The following is a 13,560-nucleotide window of genomic DNA, read 5'->3' as shown; positions in this document are numbered from 1 at the left end:
GGGGGGGGAAGTTGCGATCCTTGAAAAACGAGGACATCTGAGATGTACGGGAGTGGAATGCTTCATCCTGGGAGCAGATGCGGCGGAGGCAAAGGAGTTGTGAATAGGGGATGGCATTTTTGCAGGAAGGTTGGTGGGAGGAGGTGTATTCTAGGTAGCTGTGGGAGTCGGTGGGCTTGAAATGGATATCGGTTTCTAGGTGTTTGCCGGAGATGGAGACAGAGAGGTCCAGGAAGGAGAGAGAGGTATCAGAGATGGTCCAGGTGAACTTAAGGTTGGGGTGGAAGGTGTTGGTGAAGTGGATGAACTGTTCGAGCTCCTCGTGGGATCACGAGGCGGCGCCGATACCGTCATCAATGTAATGGTGGAAGAGGTGGGGTTTAGGGCCAGTGTAGGTACGGAAGAGGGATTGTTCTACATAACCTACAAACAGGTAGGCATAGCTTGGGCCCATGTACAAAAACTGTTTTGCAGGAAATCGGCGATGGTTTAAACGTGTGCTAAATGTTATCGGTTATTGTTGAGTGTTAATGGTTATTTTAATGAGATTAGAGTGTCTGTCTGATTTGTCCTTGCATAATTCAAAAGGTGTTAGTCTTGTTTAGTTAGCTTCATGGTTGTGTCCATCTGTGCGTTCTATTTGCTATTATTCATTCATTCAAGTTTGCGTGGGTCTGGACAGTGCCATTAGTTTTATTAGTAAGTTAAAGGTTGCTTACATACGCTGCATAGCGTTTGTTAGTTCTGTTAGTGGGGTAAAGTTTTATATACATGTTGAATAAAAACTTGGGACATGTACCTAGCTACATAGTATACAGGAAAAGTCTGCAGGGCTAACCAATTATCACCTTTGACTGATACTCGGAGTTAGTCTAGCTGGAGGGAGAAGATAAACGACTTGGTAATAGCAGCTATTCAGTTGTATTTTAATATTAAATAACAGCATTTTTGGTGTGGGGGTGCAAAAAGATTCCATCCTGTAGTGTCTGTGTAGTTTTGTTAGCCATCACACCTGACTGCACCTTTGAATGGAATGTCGGTCTTGTTTAAATGGGATTTTTTACATAGCGCATTATGTATGCGTGCACTTTCAAGTGGGGTGTAACCACAAATTGTAGTGGTTGTAGTCTGATACAGTAGGGAACCCCTGAATTAGTTTGAATAGGGGCTGGCTAGTACATGGAAATCTGCAGTTAGTATTATAACCACGATTTAGTGAGTTAATGGATTAATAGACATGATTTATGGAGTTATGTTAAAAGTTGTTAATACGTTTGAATTCTGATATATCAGAGCGGACGAGGGAGTCGCAGAGTGAGAGGTCCCCACAAAAGGTAGATAGGGGTGGGGAGGGAAATATCTCTTTGGCTGTGGGGTTGGATTGTGGGTGGCAAAAGTGACGGAGGATGATATGTTGGATGCGGATATGTTGGTGGGGTGGTATGGGAGGCTGGGAGGGGGGGATTCTGTCTTTATTTTTGTTGTGGGGAGGGGGTTTGAGGGCAGAAGAGCAGGAAATGTAAGAGGTGCGGTTCAGGGCATATTGAGTCCTCGTTCAAGGATCGCAACATCCCCCCTCGGGTAATCAAAAATGCCCTCAACCGCATCTCTTGCATTTCCTGCACTTCTCCATTTTGAGAGTTATTTTTGTGTATTTTCCATAGAACTCAGCCCAGCTGTCCCTTTTACCTTTTAAAAGTTTTAAGACGTCCAGGGTTTTGTCCAGTATTTTAGAAAATGGAAAAGACCAGGGTTCTTTCTGGTATTTTAGATAATGGAAAGGTCCAGAGTTTTGTCCAGCATTTTAAATACTGGGGAGTTTTGCTCAACCATACAGGATCACTCGAGGTCATATAAGGCCTTATATCTGAGATCACATGCGTCTTCAATTTTAGGGTAGCTTCTTGGCCTACTCCTGTCACTACCAAGAAACAATTTCTCTTAAAACAGCTGAAAACCCAAGCAAAGGAGGAAGAAAACTGAAGTTTGATGTCAGATCACTGAGGATTTACCTACTGACACTTTCAATTCCTTGTTCAAAGAACTCCTACTGTGTGGAAGCAGGCCATTCAGCCCATTGAATCCACACCAACCCTCCAAAGAGCGTCACTCCCAGACCTACCACTTCACGTTATCCCTATAATCCTGCATTTCCCAATGGCTAATCCACCTAACTGGCATATCTTTGGACATGGGGAGAATGTGGAAACACAACGTGCACAGTCATCTGAGGGTGGAATCAAACCCAGATCCCTGGTGCAGTGAGGCAGCAGTGTTAACCACTGTGCCACTTATGTACAACACCCATGCTGCTGATGTATAAAACCACTGTTCTGCACAAAATGTTGCCTGAGACTGCAACACTGCCTTTAAAATTCACCTTTTGTAACTGTCCATCAGCTAAGCTTTAGGTTATGTATTTCTGGGTTTTAATTAAATGAACAGCATTCGTATGAACTGATATCGCCTTTCTGAGATTGTAATTTCCTCACTTCACACATGACTTCAGAGGCCTTGTACATCTGTCACCTTTTCACTTCCATATTGTAATACAATGTTATGGTTTGCAGACAGGAGGCCAACTGAGTTCTCACAAGTGAACTGAGATAGCAAAGAGAAATTCAGTTCTCATTCATTTCTCCCAAATGTCTGAACTCTGTTTTTGGTGTGCTGCAGTCTTTAGATCCAGGTTGAACTTGGCCAGTGGAGGGCTCTGGGTTACCTGCCTCAGTTCATAGGTTTTGTCCCTGCCCAGGCTCACTGGAAAGACCACATTATCATTCAATAAATTATAGTTTTCATCTGTAGATATATAGTATCCTTACAGAGTGGAAAGAGACCATTTGGCCCATTGTGTCTGCAACAAAGAACGCCCCACCCAGTTTCCACCCCATATCCCATGACTAAAGCCCCTGGCTTGCTCACTGCAAGGAAATTTAGCATGGCCAATCCACCTTATCTGCAGATCTTTGAACAATGGGAAGAAACAAAAGCACCCAGTGAAACCCCACGCAGACACGAAGTGAATGTGTAAACTCCACACAGGCAGTTACCCAAGGCCAGAACTGAACGCAAGTCCCTGGTTCTGTGAGGCAGCAGTGCTAACCACTGAGCCACTGGACAACCATGCTGCCCAAAACAAGGACTGAAATGTATATTCATTAAGGTTTGTAATATGAAAATATTTTAGATATTTCCTTTTTTTCATGATTCCATTTTCTGTTATTTGTATCCTTTTGACATGCGATCATTCTCACTTGTTGTTCATGACATTGGGCAGCCCAATGTTTCTTTGTCTTTTTGCCTAAGAAAAGGTGCACCCAGTGTTAGGAACATAGGAGCAGGAATCAGCCATTCAGGCCATAGAGGCTGTTTCACCATTCGAGATCATTATGGTTCATCTACTTCAATGCGATTTCACCACACTATCTCTATTTAACCCTGATGTCAATAGTACCTGGACACCTATTGGTCTCTGTTCTATATCAATACTTAACAGCTGTTTCAATGGATTGAGTGGATCGAGTGGCTTAACAGGAACTCATCATCCCAGGTTTGTGCTATTGGCTCATTTCAGTTGGATGTTTCAACTCATATCAGCAATTCCCGAAGGATATTACTGCAGGAATTCTTCAGTGTAGTATCCTAGGCCCAAACATCTTCACCCTGCTTTGCCAATGACCTTTCTTTCGTTATAAGTTTGATGAGGGGATGTTCGCTAATGATTGAGTGTTCAATTCCATTCTCAATCATGATATAAATAAATGTTTGATACCCACATGTAGGAATACCCAGAGAATATTCAGATTGGAGCGGATAACTGGCAAATAATATTCACATCACACAAATGCCAACTAATGATCATTCCCAACAACTGAAGATCTAGCCATTTCACCTTAACATTCAATGGCGTTACTATCAGCAAATCTCCCATCATTAATGTCCTGGGAGTTACCTTGATCAGAAAGTTAAGGAGACCAGCCATAAAATTACCACAAGAGCAAATCTGAAGCCAGAAATTCTATACTAATTCATCTCCTAACACCACAAAGCCCGTTTCCTCCCTAACAAGACAAAGTCAGGCATGTGAGTGAATGCTTCTCCCTTATCTGGACGATGACAAAATCAACAACATTCAATGAGCTCAAAAACACAGAGGACAAAGCTTGCTCAGTGCTCTATCAACCACTTTAAACATTCACTTTCTTCCCCAGCAGCATATGGTACTACAGTATGTACTAAAAGTTAGAATACTGTGGCAAGGTTTCAAAATTCTTTCAAAATCACCATCCAGTGCTGTGACCCCTGCCACCTAGAAGGACAAACCGGATGAATGGGAACACCACCAGCAAGTTCCCCTACAAACATGACTTGGAACTACATTATTGTTCCTTCACCGTCTTTAAGGAATGGAAGTGATAATGTCACCAGACTAATAATCCAGAATCTAAAGGTGTGAGGCTGGACAAGCACAGCAGGTCAGACAACAACTGAAAAGCAGGAAGGTCAATGTTTTGGCCCAAAACAGTGACTTTCCTGCTCCTCAGATGCTGTCTGATCTGCTGTGCTTTTCCAGCTTCACACTGAAAGACTCAGGCTTCCAGCATTTACAGCCCTTTATTGTCTCCTAGTAATCCAGAATGCTAGGCTAATGTTCTGGGGATATGAGTTCAAATCTTGCCAGAACAGATTTGAATTCAATGAAAGAAAAGTCTGGAATTAAAAGCTAGCTGGAAACCATCAAATGATTGCTAACTGTCCTTAAAATCTTTCGGGTTCAATCATTTGATGTCCTTTCCTGGTCTGAACAATGTATAATTCCACAGCAATATGGCTAAATCTTAATTGCCCTGTCATCCATTAGTGATAGACAATTAATGCTGCACCAGACAGAAGCACTCATCCCAGGAAAGAGTAAAGTATATCCTAGAACTTTCTTCCTAACAACGCTATTTGCATCCCTACACTTATGGATGGAGTATCTTAAGAAGGCAGCTGTCAGATTTTTGGAGTCTGTGTGTACTGTTAAACGTGCATAAGGAATTTTCAGATTGTTTAATAAATTTAGATATACTGCATTAGTTCATTCGACAAAAATACATACAACCCAGGACAATTGAGATGGTTCACTAATATCCAAAGATAAATAGACAGTTGGTACGGAATGTAGAGATATTATTAAAATTGTGAAAGCAGCATCTTGCTCTGTATCAAAGTGTTAGGAACATTTATTTTCCCTGAGTCTCCTTCAATTTCTTCTGGTCAGGCTCCTATCTAAAGAAGTCAGCATTCTGATGAGGACTGCAGTTTGACCATGGACATTTACTGATGAGCCCAATTTCTAGGGGCTGATAATTTATGCTGTGTCAATCACTCATTTGAACCCTTTCAGCCAATGTTCATAGGATCAGCTACTCATTATAACAGAACAGCCATTCTTCACTTGCCCAGTTTCAGCTGAGGATTTGTTTTCATTCTTTTTTGGAAATAAGTAACATTTATTTTCTGAAATACAGCACTAATAATAAGGTACAGAGGGAATCAGATCGCTCCTTGACAGCAGAATTTGCAACAATGTAACTTCAAATTTATTGTCACTTTCCTTCTGTCTTGTTCATTACAAATTGTTTATGTCTGAAGGAAATCAAGGAATTGCTGTAATAACAGTTGCATGAGATCCCATGCTAAACAGGACATATAAGAAAAAAAATCAGTTTTAAGTGGACCTTAATTTCCAATAAATATCACACCACTTTCTCAAGAGTATTTAGGGAGGAGCAAAAAAGGCTGGCCTGTCAATGATGTTCATATCCCAGGAACAAACGTACATCAAATAATCTGCGATGTTTTCCTATTCTACTTGTTTCCCAGCTCAGAAAACTATACTGTGCATTATCAGACACAAATGTTGTCAGATCAGATTTACTGTGACCCTGTCAATATCACACTAAATCGCCTGGATGTGAAAATATGCACTGCAGTGAATTGCAGTCTGCTAAAAACGTAGTAGGAGTCCAGAAAAATCAGCAAGTCAAGAAAGGAGAGAAACAATATAAATGTGTGCATAATATTTAATTCTAATGAATTATCAAGAAAATTCTTATTTCATCCTACAAACTCACTCACTGTAGGAAGTTAAGTGCAAGAAAGTTAAGTCTACAGGGTCTGCATTAAGTGCACTATATATAGTTTTATTGTATGGAAGGCAGGATATCAGAGGTTGATGAGGGACACATATTGCACAAAATGAGATTTTGTGAGTGCGAAGAGATTATGGTATTTTTATATTGTGAGAGCTGTTACCGACTGCAGACCAGTCCTCTATTCACCTCCCTCTTGCAAGCAATTTGAGGCATTTTCTCCTGCAGGAAGATAGATTAACAGGGAATAAGAATACTAGTCAAGGAAAGTGTAGCATATCTACAACTAGAGCATTACTGCAAAGGAAAGTTTATTTTAGAACTAACTTTTAGAAAGTTAGAATTCGAGTTATGCTGTGATGTTTATACAACTGTTGGTTTAAGAAGGCTAAAAGTGAGTCAGTGGCCAGGGTGAAAAACATAGTAAAGGATGTAAAATGATAATACCCTTTGTGTTAACATTCCTGTCCTGGCAAAATCTGAATTCCTTCTGTTACGTTAGATCTCACGATTAGTATGTAGTCTGCCTTTAACAGACATGCTCATGCTCTCATCACCATGCGACTGAGAATATAAAGGTCTCAGACTCCACCTTAATTGGGGCCAGCTGAAGTATGACAAACTGACTGAAGAGTGCTACTGTTTACAATTAAACAGCATAGTATTAACCCAGATGCTGATGTGCCTGTGCCTATGACTGTAATGTATATTTATACTATGAACTGTAATAAACATCTGTTGAATCTTTCAGAATTGCATTACCCACATCTAGTTCTTATACGATGGGAGCTATCATAATTTTTACTCTATCAGATATTTGATTTGATTTGATTTGACTTGATTTGATTTATTTATTATCACATGTATTTTTTTACAAAATACAGTGAAAAGTGGTGTATAGAGTCACCACTCTCCATCGCCATCTTAAAACACAGAAAAATAAACCAAAACATAGAATATAAAGGCAGAAAAATAAAGAAACAAAGATAAAGTGTTTAATTTTACAGTTCTCCTTGTTAGAATAAGCTGCTAGGCAAAAGCCTATGCCATAGTGGCACATCATGATGACAGCACAATGATAAACAGCAGTGGACACTTCTGAAAGAAACCGAGTTCTCAATAGCAGATACTTGGAATGCTTACTGTAGATCAGCGAGAGGATAGGAGTGGATTTCAAAGCATTCGGAAAGATAACAGCACTAATTTTGTGAGTACATATCTGCAAACTAAATGGCAGAAGACATTCTGATTAAATGCAAGTTCTGTCAAACTAGAAGCCCTGTCTCTTTTTTGAAAATAAAACAAACTGACAACTTGCTTTTCTATTTCAAATTCTAAAAATTCTTACAGCTTTAAAATATTAAAAAACACAGTCAGAAGTTCCTCCCAGCTTAAGTACAGAGTCCTTCTGATTGAAAATAAAGCTCCTAAAGCATTAAAATGTTGTTTTCTAGATTAAGTAATCTTATCTGTGTACAGAGGTTGGTTATATTATTTTGTCTCCACAATTTAGCTTCAGTACAAAAGAAAACCTATGTGATATCATCATATCTTTTTTGGAGTAAACATCATTTCATGTCTGAACCCTGCTACTATAAACCTGTATTCCTTAAATGAACAGTCCCGAAATAATCAAAACTCAGTAAAGGAGCTGGTACAGTAAAAGAAAAGCAAGATGACAGTGAAGCAAAAGAGGGGGTAAAAAGAACTGAAAGCAGGAAAAGCAAACAAGTAAAAGAAAGATTCCATAGATATTTATTACAGGCCCTGGTATATACATATTAGAACATGTGATCATAAGAAATAAGAACAGAACTTGACTAATCAGATATTCCTCGTATCCATTTTCCTGTGACTTATCCTGTATTCCTTGACTCATCTACTGATCAAGAATCTATCTATTTATTGTAAACACAGGCATTTCAGTGTTTGGGACAATAGTAATCACTTGGTTACACAGAGTAATGCATTTCCATTATGACTATGATTTTAGAGTCCCTAGTCAAAGTGGTGTCTGAGAACTTTATATCCTCAGGTTACATGTTATAATCAGAAGATGATATTATGAAACTGTCTCTTAAATGTGTATTGCATAACAGCCATTTGACATAAGTCATTCAGCTTCAGCTTTTGTACAACTATCCTCCAACCACCCCTCTATGACTCCCTGCCTCTGCTTTCTCCCCTGAATTGGTATCCTTGCCTTCACCTGTGTCAGCCCCAAACTCTTGAATTCTCTCGCTATACCTCTTCTTCATTCTGTATTGAAATATACTTCTGTAAGCCCATCTTTGAACTATTTCATTCAACATTTACCTGATATCCGTTTTTTTTTTCAGTTTGACGTTAATTCATTCCTGATAATACTGCCGCAAAATGATGTAGGGCAAATTTCTCGACTAGTATCTTTGCTTTAAACAGCCTATTAAATATCTGTTTGGACTATTTTAATCCTTGTGGTGGTCTTTACTAAATGTCCTATTTATGTACATAAACATATCTGTAATTAAATCAGCATGATGTATTGGTTTGTTTCTGTACTATTTTTCTGAGGCAAAAGGACAACATACTAGGTATTTCAATGATTCTCCAATAAACCATCGACAATCACTGTGATGGTTACACCTGAACTACATTACACACACACTGGCAGACAATCCAGATGCAAGTTTTAGCTGGTAAAAGACATGGGAAGTGTATTTCTTGCCATGAGCAAAAAGTTCTAAGAAAAGGCCCAAAGTATAATGTCAGATGTCTGTACATCACAGATTCTGTTTAGGCTGCAAAGAGGATGAATGCAAGTCATTACAAGATAGTGGTCTAAGTAAGAGACTCAATAACATTATAAATTGGACCGCGAAGTGGTTTTGTAACCATTGTCTGAACGTTGCTCTATAACTCTGAAATCATTCCTTGCTTTCTGTTAAGATTCACTGTTTAAATTTTCATTTATATTTTGTGCTATCAGTGATGATGTTAACTGTCAGTGTGTTTTATGTCCTTAATGTTTGATAAGGTACACAGCAAGGGATTAATCATTGTGATGTTGTCAGTGAAGGCATGAGTAGTTTTATATCTAACTGGAGTCTATTTTAACCTCGGGGAGACATCAGGCAGGTAGTTTGATCAATCTGCCTGTCTGATACACACAGCATGGGACCTTTAAATGCAAGTGGTAAAGTCAGTTTCCCAGAAAGGACCTTGCTCAGTTTTCTCATAATTTAAAAATGGACAGAAATTGGTTTGGTTCCATTACAGGCAAGACAGCTTCCAGCTTAATTTTCCTCTCTGCACTGCACCCGGGTTTCTCAATAGGAGCAGCTATGTAGAAACTAATGTAATGTTTCTGAAGCAACTTGTGTAAAGAATATGAATTTATTTCAAGAGGAAACATACTTCAGCACTGTTCTAGCTACAGAATCAATGCAATTGTATAGCTAGAATTTTTCCTTAGGACCCAGGCCTCAGGGTTAAATGCAGATTGTGATTTTAGAGAAATAGGATTACATTAGCGGTATGGATAATCAAAATGTATAAAGGTGCGAATGTATGTGATTATGTCGAGGGAACTGGAAGGAAATGAAGATTTATTATGCTATTCAGAGAATGGGTTTATAAGTCAAGTTGTAGATTGTAAGGTAAAAGAGTTCTTCCAGAATGATCTACGGACTGAAACAGCAGTATTTTGAGAAACTAAACAGAGCAGATGCCATGTGCATAACAAAACCCTGATCAATGTTCCTTCTGAATTTCTTTTCATGTAGTGGAGTGAAATTTGTTGCATGCACCAATATCAAAATAATGTGTGATGTGTGCCACCAGTAGAAACAAATAAAACGGTTCATATTCATTTCGACCTAGCCAGCAAAGGATTGTTTAAGTAATGTGCATCATCACTGGTGGTCCTTCGCAAACGAGGATAACTCTCTTCGACTCTCAGGGTGAGTCCGTCGGTGGTTTTACAGACTGATGCTACCTCCTGTCGACTCTGTTACACCTGGGGCAGAAGGTGGTCATGGGAAGGGATGGATGTGCCGTTGGTGTGGCCGTGCACTCCTTGTCCTGTTTTTGCCTGGCTTCTGCTTTTTCCCAACAGCAAGCCTTGAGGCGCTCGACACTTTCTCGGATGCTCACCCTTCACTTTGGATGGCCTTGGGTGATTCCCAGGTGTCTGTGGGAACGCAGCACTTTGCCAATGAGGCCTTCAGGGTATCACTGAAGCACTTCCTCTGTCCACGTGGTGCTTGCCTGCCATTTTGGAGCTGAGAGTAGAGCACATGCTTGGGGGGGTATTGTGTCGGTCATGCGGACGACGTGCCCAGCCTCATCGCAGCCGGTCAAGGTGGTCAGTGCCTCGGTGCTGTTTGCATGGTCAAGGACACTGGTGTTGGTGTGTCTTTCTTCCCAGTGGATTCACAGGATCTTGCACAGGCAGCATTGATAGTACCGCTCCACCGTCTTGCGGTGTCTGCTGTAGACAGTCTACATCTCAGACCCATGTAGGAGGATGGGAACCTTATGTCAACTGTGATCTTGGGTGTCAGATCTGATGTTGTTGCCCTCGAATACCCTTTTCCTCAGGCGGCCGATTACTGCACTAGGACACTGGAGATACTGCTGGATCTCTTCATCAATAGCTGCTTTGGCTATTGGAAGTCGTCAATGTTCTCTAAGGCCTCCCCATGGACCTTGATGATTAGAGGTAACGTGTATAAACTTAGTAAAACAACGCATTCTAACCTAAAATTTGGCTTTGCAGTAGTTTGTTAACTGTTAAGCTATGTTTCAATCTTGTGAGCACTTCAGAAACTCAGTCTATATATAGGAGAGAGCTTACATTGATACAGTGCTTTAGATTGCTTCAGGATATCACAAAGTGCTTTATAGCCCCCTCTCTAGCATTTTGATGTATACTCTAAAATAAAATGCTAAATGGAAATTACTTTCCCACAATTAAATATGTATTAAGGATGGTTTAGGTTCCTGATCCGTAATTTTTACAATTAAAGCCTATTTACTGCCTTGAAGCTAACTGTCTCAAAAATCTTCTTACTAAAGTACATGACCTACATTTGGAAGGCTACTTACCAGGAACTGGAGTCAGCTACCTAAGACACACACCCATTTCACTCGTTCAGCTGCTCCGAACCAAACTGAGAAAATAATCAGAGTTATGTCACAGGAAAACGGTGAGTTAATTATCTGTCAACACTCTATCTTTAGGGACAAATCCTAAAAATAACTGTAATTTAAAAAAGGAGAAATATTTTTAAGAGATTTACTGAGAAGCAGCAGGAATAAGTAAATGTCAGAGAAAAGTAAGGTAAGAGAAGTATCTTTACAATTAAGTTATGGGAAAAGGTATTCAAGAGTATGGGACAAATGTTGGAAAGTGGGACTAGTGTAGATTTAGAGTAATTTTGTCAGGCCAAGGGTCCCTTTTATATTGTATGATTCTTCCATGTTATGAAATCTTTCTATATCTACCTCAGTTTGCACCCATTCACTATTCATCGCACTCCCATTATGACCATGCCCTCCCAAATCGCCAACCTTCATTTGTTCAATACCCCTCCTGACTCACGTTTCCAAACCCACATCCATTCTCCCCATCGCTGCATCTTCCAGTTTGCTGACCCACCTCTTGCTGCTCTTATCCTACCTGAACCCTCCTGCTCTGCACTGCTCTCAACCACAACTGCTTCTGTAAATTCTCGCATCTCTATTAGGATAACATCGGTTAAATTGCATTAAATAAATTATTACACTTCAAGAACACATATTAGCAGCCATAGGGCTCATGATCCCTTAGATTATACTCACCTTTTCAGATAAAATCCCTCAAATGATAACAACTCCATTTCTGCTATTCTCTCTCTTGTTTCTAGAGTGCTCTCTTTTCCTGCATTGTCATCAGTTGAGCTTCCAGTCAAATCAGCTGTTGCTACAAGGTGTAGTGAGCTGGATAAAACACCAAAAGAACTCTGATCATTTATGGCATAATGACTGTAATGAAACATGCAGTACTTGCTGGATTCATACACAGTCTTATAAGACTGAACTTGAGTTGTCACCCTATTCAGTGTTAAAAGTACTATAGTCACGCAGCAGATGCTTTGCTGGGGTTGGCATATTAATGGGCAGAGATCTTGCTCATTGCTAAATTGTGGATGGAACTCCAGCTCTCTCTACAGACTTGTTATCACCTTCATATTATTTTTCCAGCCTGTCTCTGTGTCATCTGCAAGGTTAGCCACCGTGCCTTAGTTCCCCTCAACAAGTCATTGATATAAATTGTAACATTTTGACAGCCCAATACAAAGAATGGAGCCCACTTGTCACAGCCTGCCAATCTGAGAAAGACCCATTTTATGGGATGTAACATTTCTGGCTAGGCTAACATTTATTGTCCACTTGGGGTTGCCAAAAACATATTTAAAAGTGAACAACATTGACTGTGTGTCTGGAGTCACACTAAGGCCAGGCCAGTTGTGAATAATAGACTTCTGTCTGAAAAAGCAGTAAGCCAGATAAGTTTTTAACAACAATTGATAGTGGTCACTTTGTCATAACTAGGCCAGCTCTTCAATTTCACATTTATTTTTAAAAATTGAATTTAATTTTCACAAACTGTTATCGTGGGATTTGAATACATATGCCCAGATCATCTGTGTCAGGCACTCTACACACCTACTGAATTACCAATACAGCACAAACTCCTTCAGTTCTTACTTTGTTTGTTTGCCAACCTTCTATCCATGCTATTATAATAAGCCTCTACCCTATAAACTCGTAGTTTGCGTAATAACATTTTGTATGGCAACTTTTCAAATACCTTCTGCAGATACGTTAAAAAACAATCTATCCATTGCTCCGCACTACACTCAATCCAGCCTCCAGGAAATGGGGTAGTACCAGCAAACCAGTATGCTGGCCCATTCCACAGAATTACATACCCACTTGCCTCTATTTCCACTTTCATATAGAGCTGAAAATCCTCTCTTGAAGCTTAGGGTTTTTCTCCTATGAAGCAACCAAATGTAAACGATTTACATTTTGTATGCATGGTTCTAAGCCAAAACATGATGGCTTCAAGACTCTTAGAAAGGTAAAATGTTATAGACACACCAGTAAAATACTGTTGAAGACTCCAACTTTCAAAATAAATGCTAAATCAAACTATCTATACTCTCTGCCCTCTCTGTGGCGGTAACTGATCTTGGGCTGACTTTTACAGACTATGAAAAGGCAGATGAACAAATAAAGTATAGTGAAAACAGTGTGGAGCTGGAGGAACACAGCAGGTCAGGCAGCATCAGAAGAGCGGGAAATTCTACATTTCAGGTCAGGACCCTTTATCAGGACGCATGAAGTATCCCGACCTGAAACATCGACTCTCCTGCTCCTCTGATGCTGCCTG

The 13,560-nt window shown here is 39.9% G+C and overlaps 1 protein-coding gene across 1 annotated transcript in view; it reads right to left on the bottom strand.

The window, feature by feature from the left end:
• Nucleotides 1-2,632: 2,632 nt before the first annotated feature.
• The window catches only part of LOC125480963 (zinc finger protein ZFAT-like), a 92,373-nt gene continuing 81,445 nt past the window's right edge, over nucleotides 2,633-13,560 (bottom strand). Inside the window, exons 8-9 of the mRNA XM_048596180.1 lie at nucleotides 11,803-11,862; nucleotides 2,633-2,760 (exon numbers count right to left, since the gene is read on the bottom strand). Of these exons, the coding sequence (XP_048452137.1) occupies nucleotides 2,633-2,760; nucleotides 11,803-11,862 (188 nt within the window). The remainder of the gene's footprint in view (nucleotides 2,761-11,802; nucleotides 11,863-13,560) is intronic.

The sequence above is a fragment of the Rhincodon typus genome, chromosome 4 (genome assembly GCF_021869965.1).
Source record: "Rhincodon typus isolate 14 chromosome 4, sRhiTyp1.1, whole genome shotgun sequence".
Lineage (NCBI taxonomy): Eukaryota > Metazoa > Chordata > Chondrichthyes > Orectolobiformes > Rhincodontidae > Rhincodon > Rhincodon typus.
This window is presented reverse-complemented; position numbering and strand designations above follow the sequence as displayed.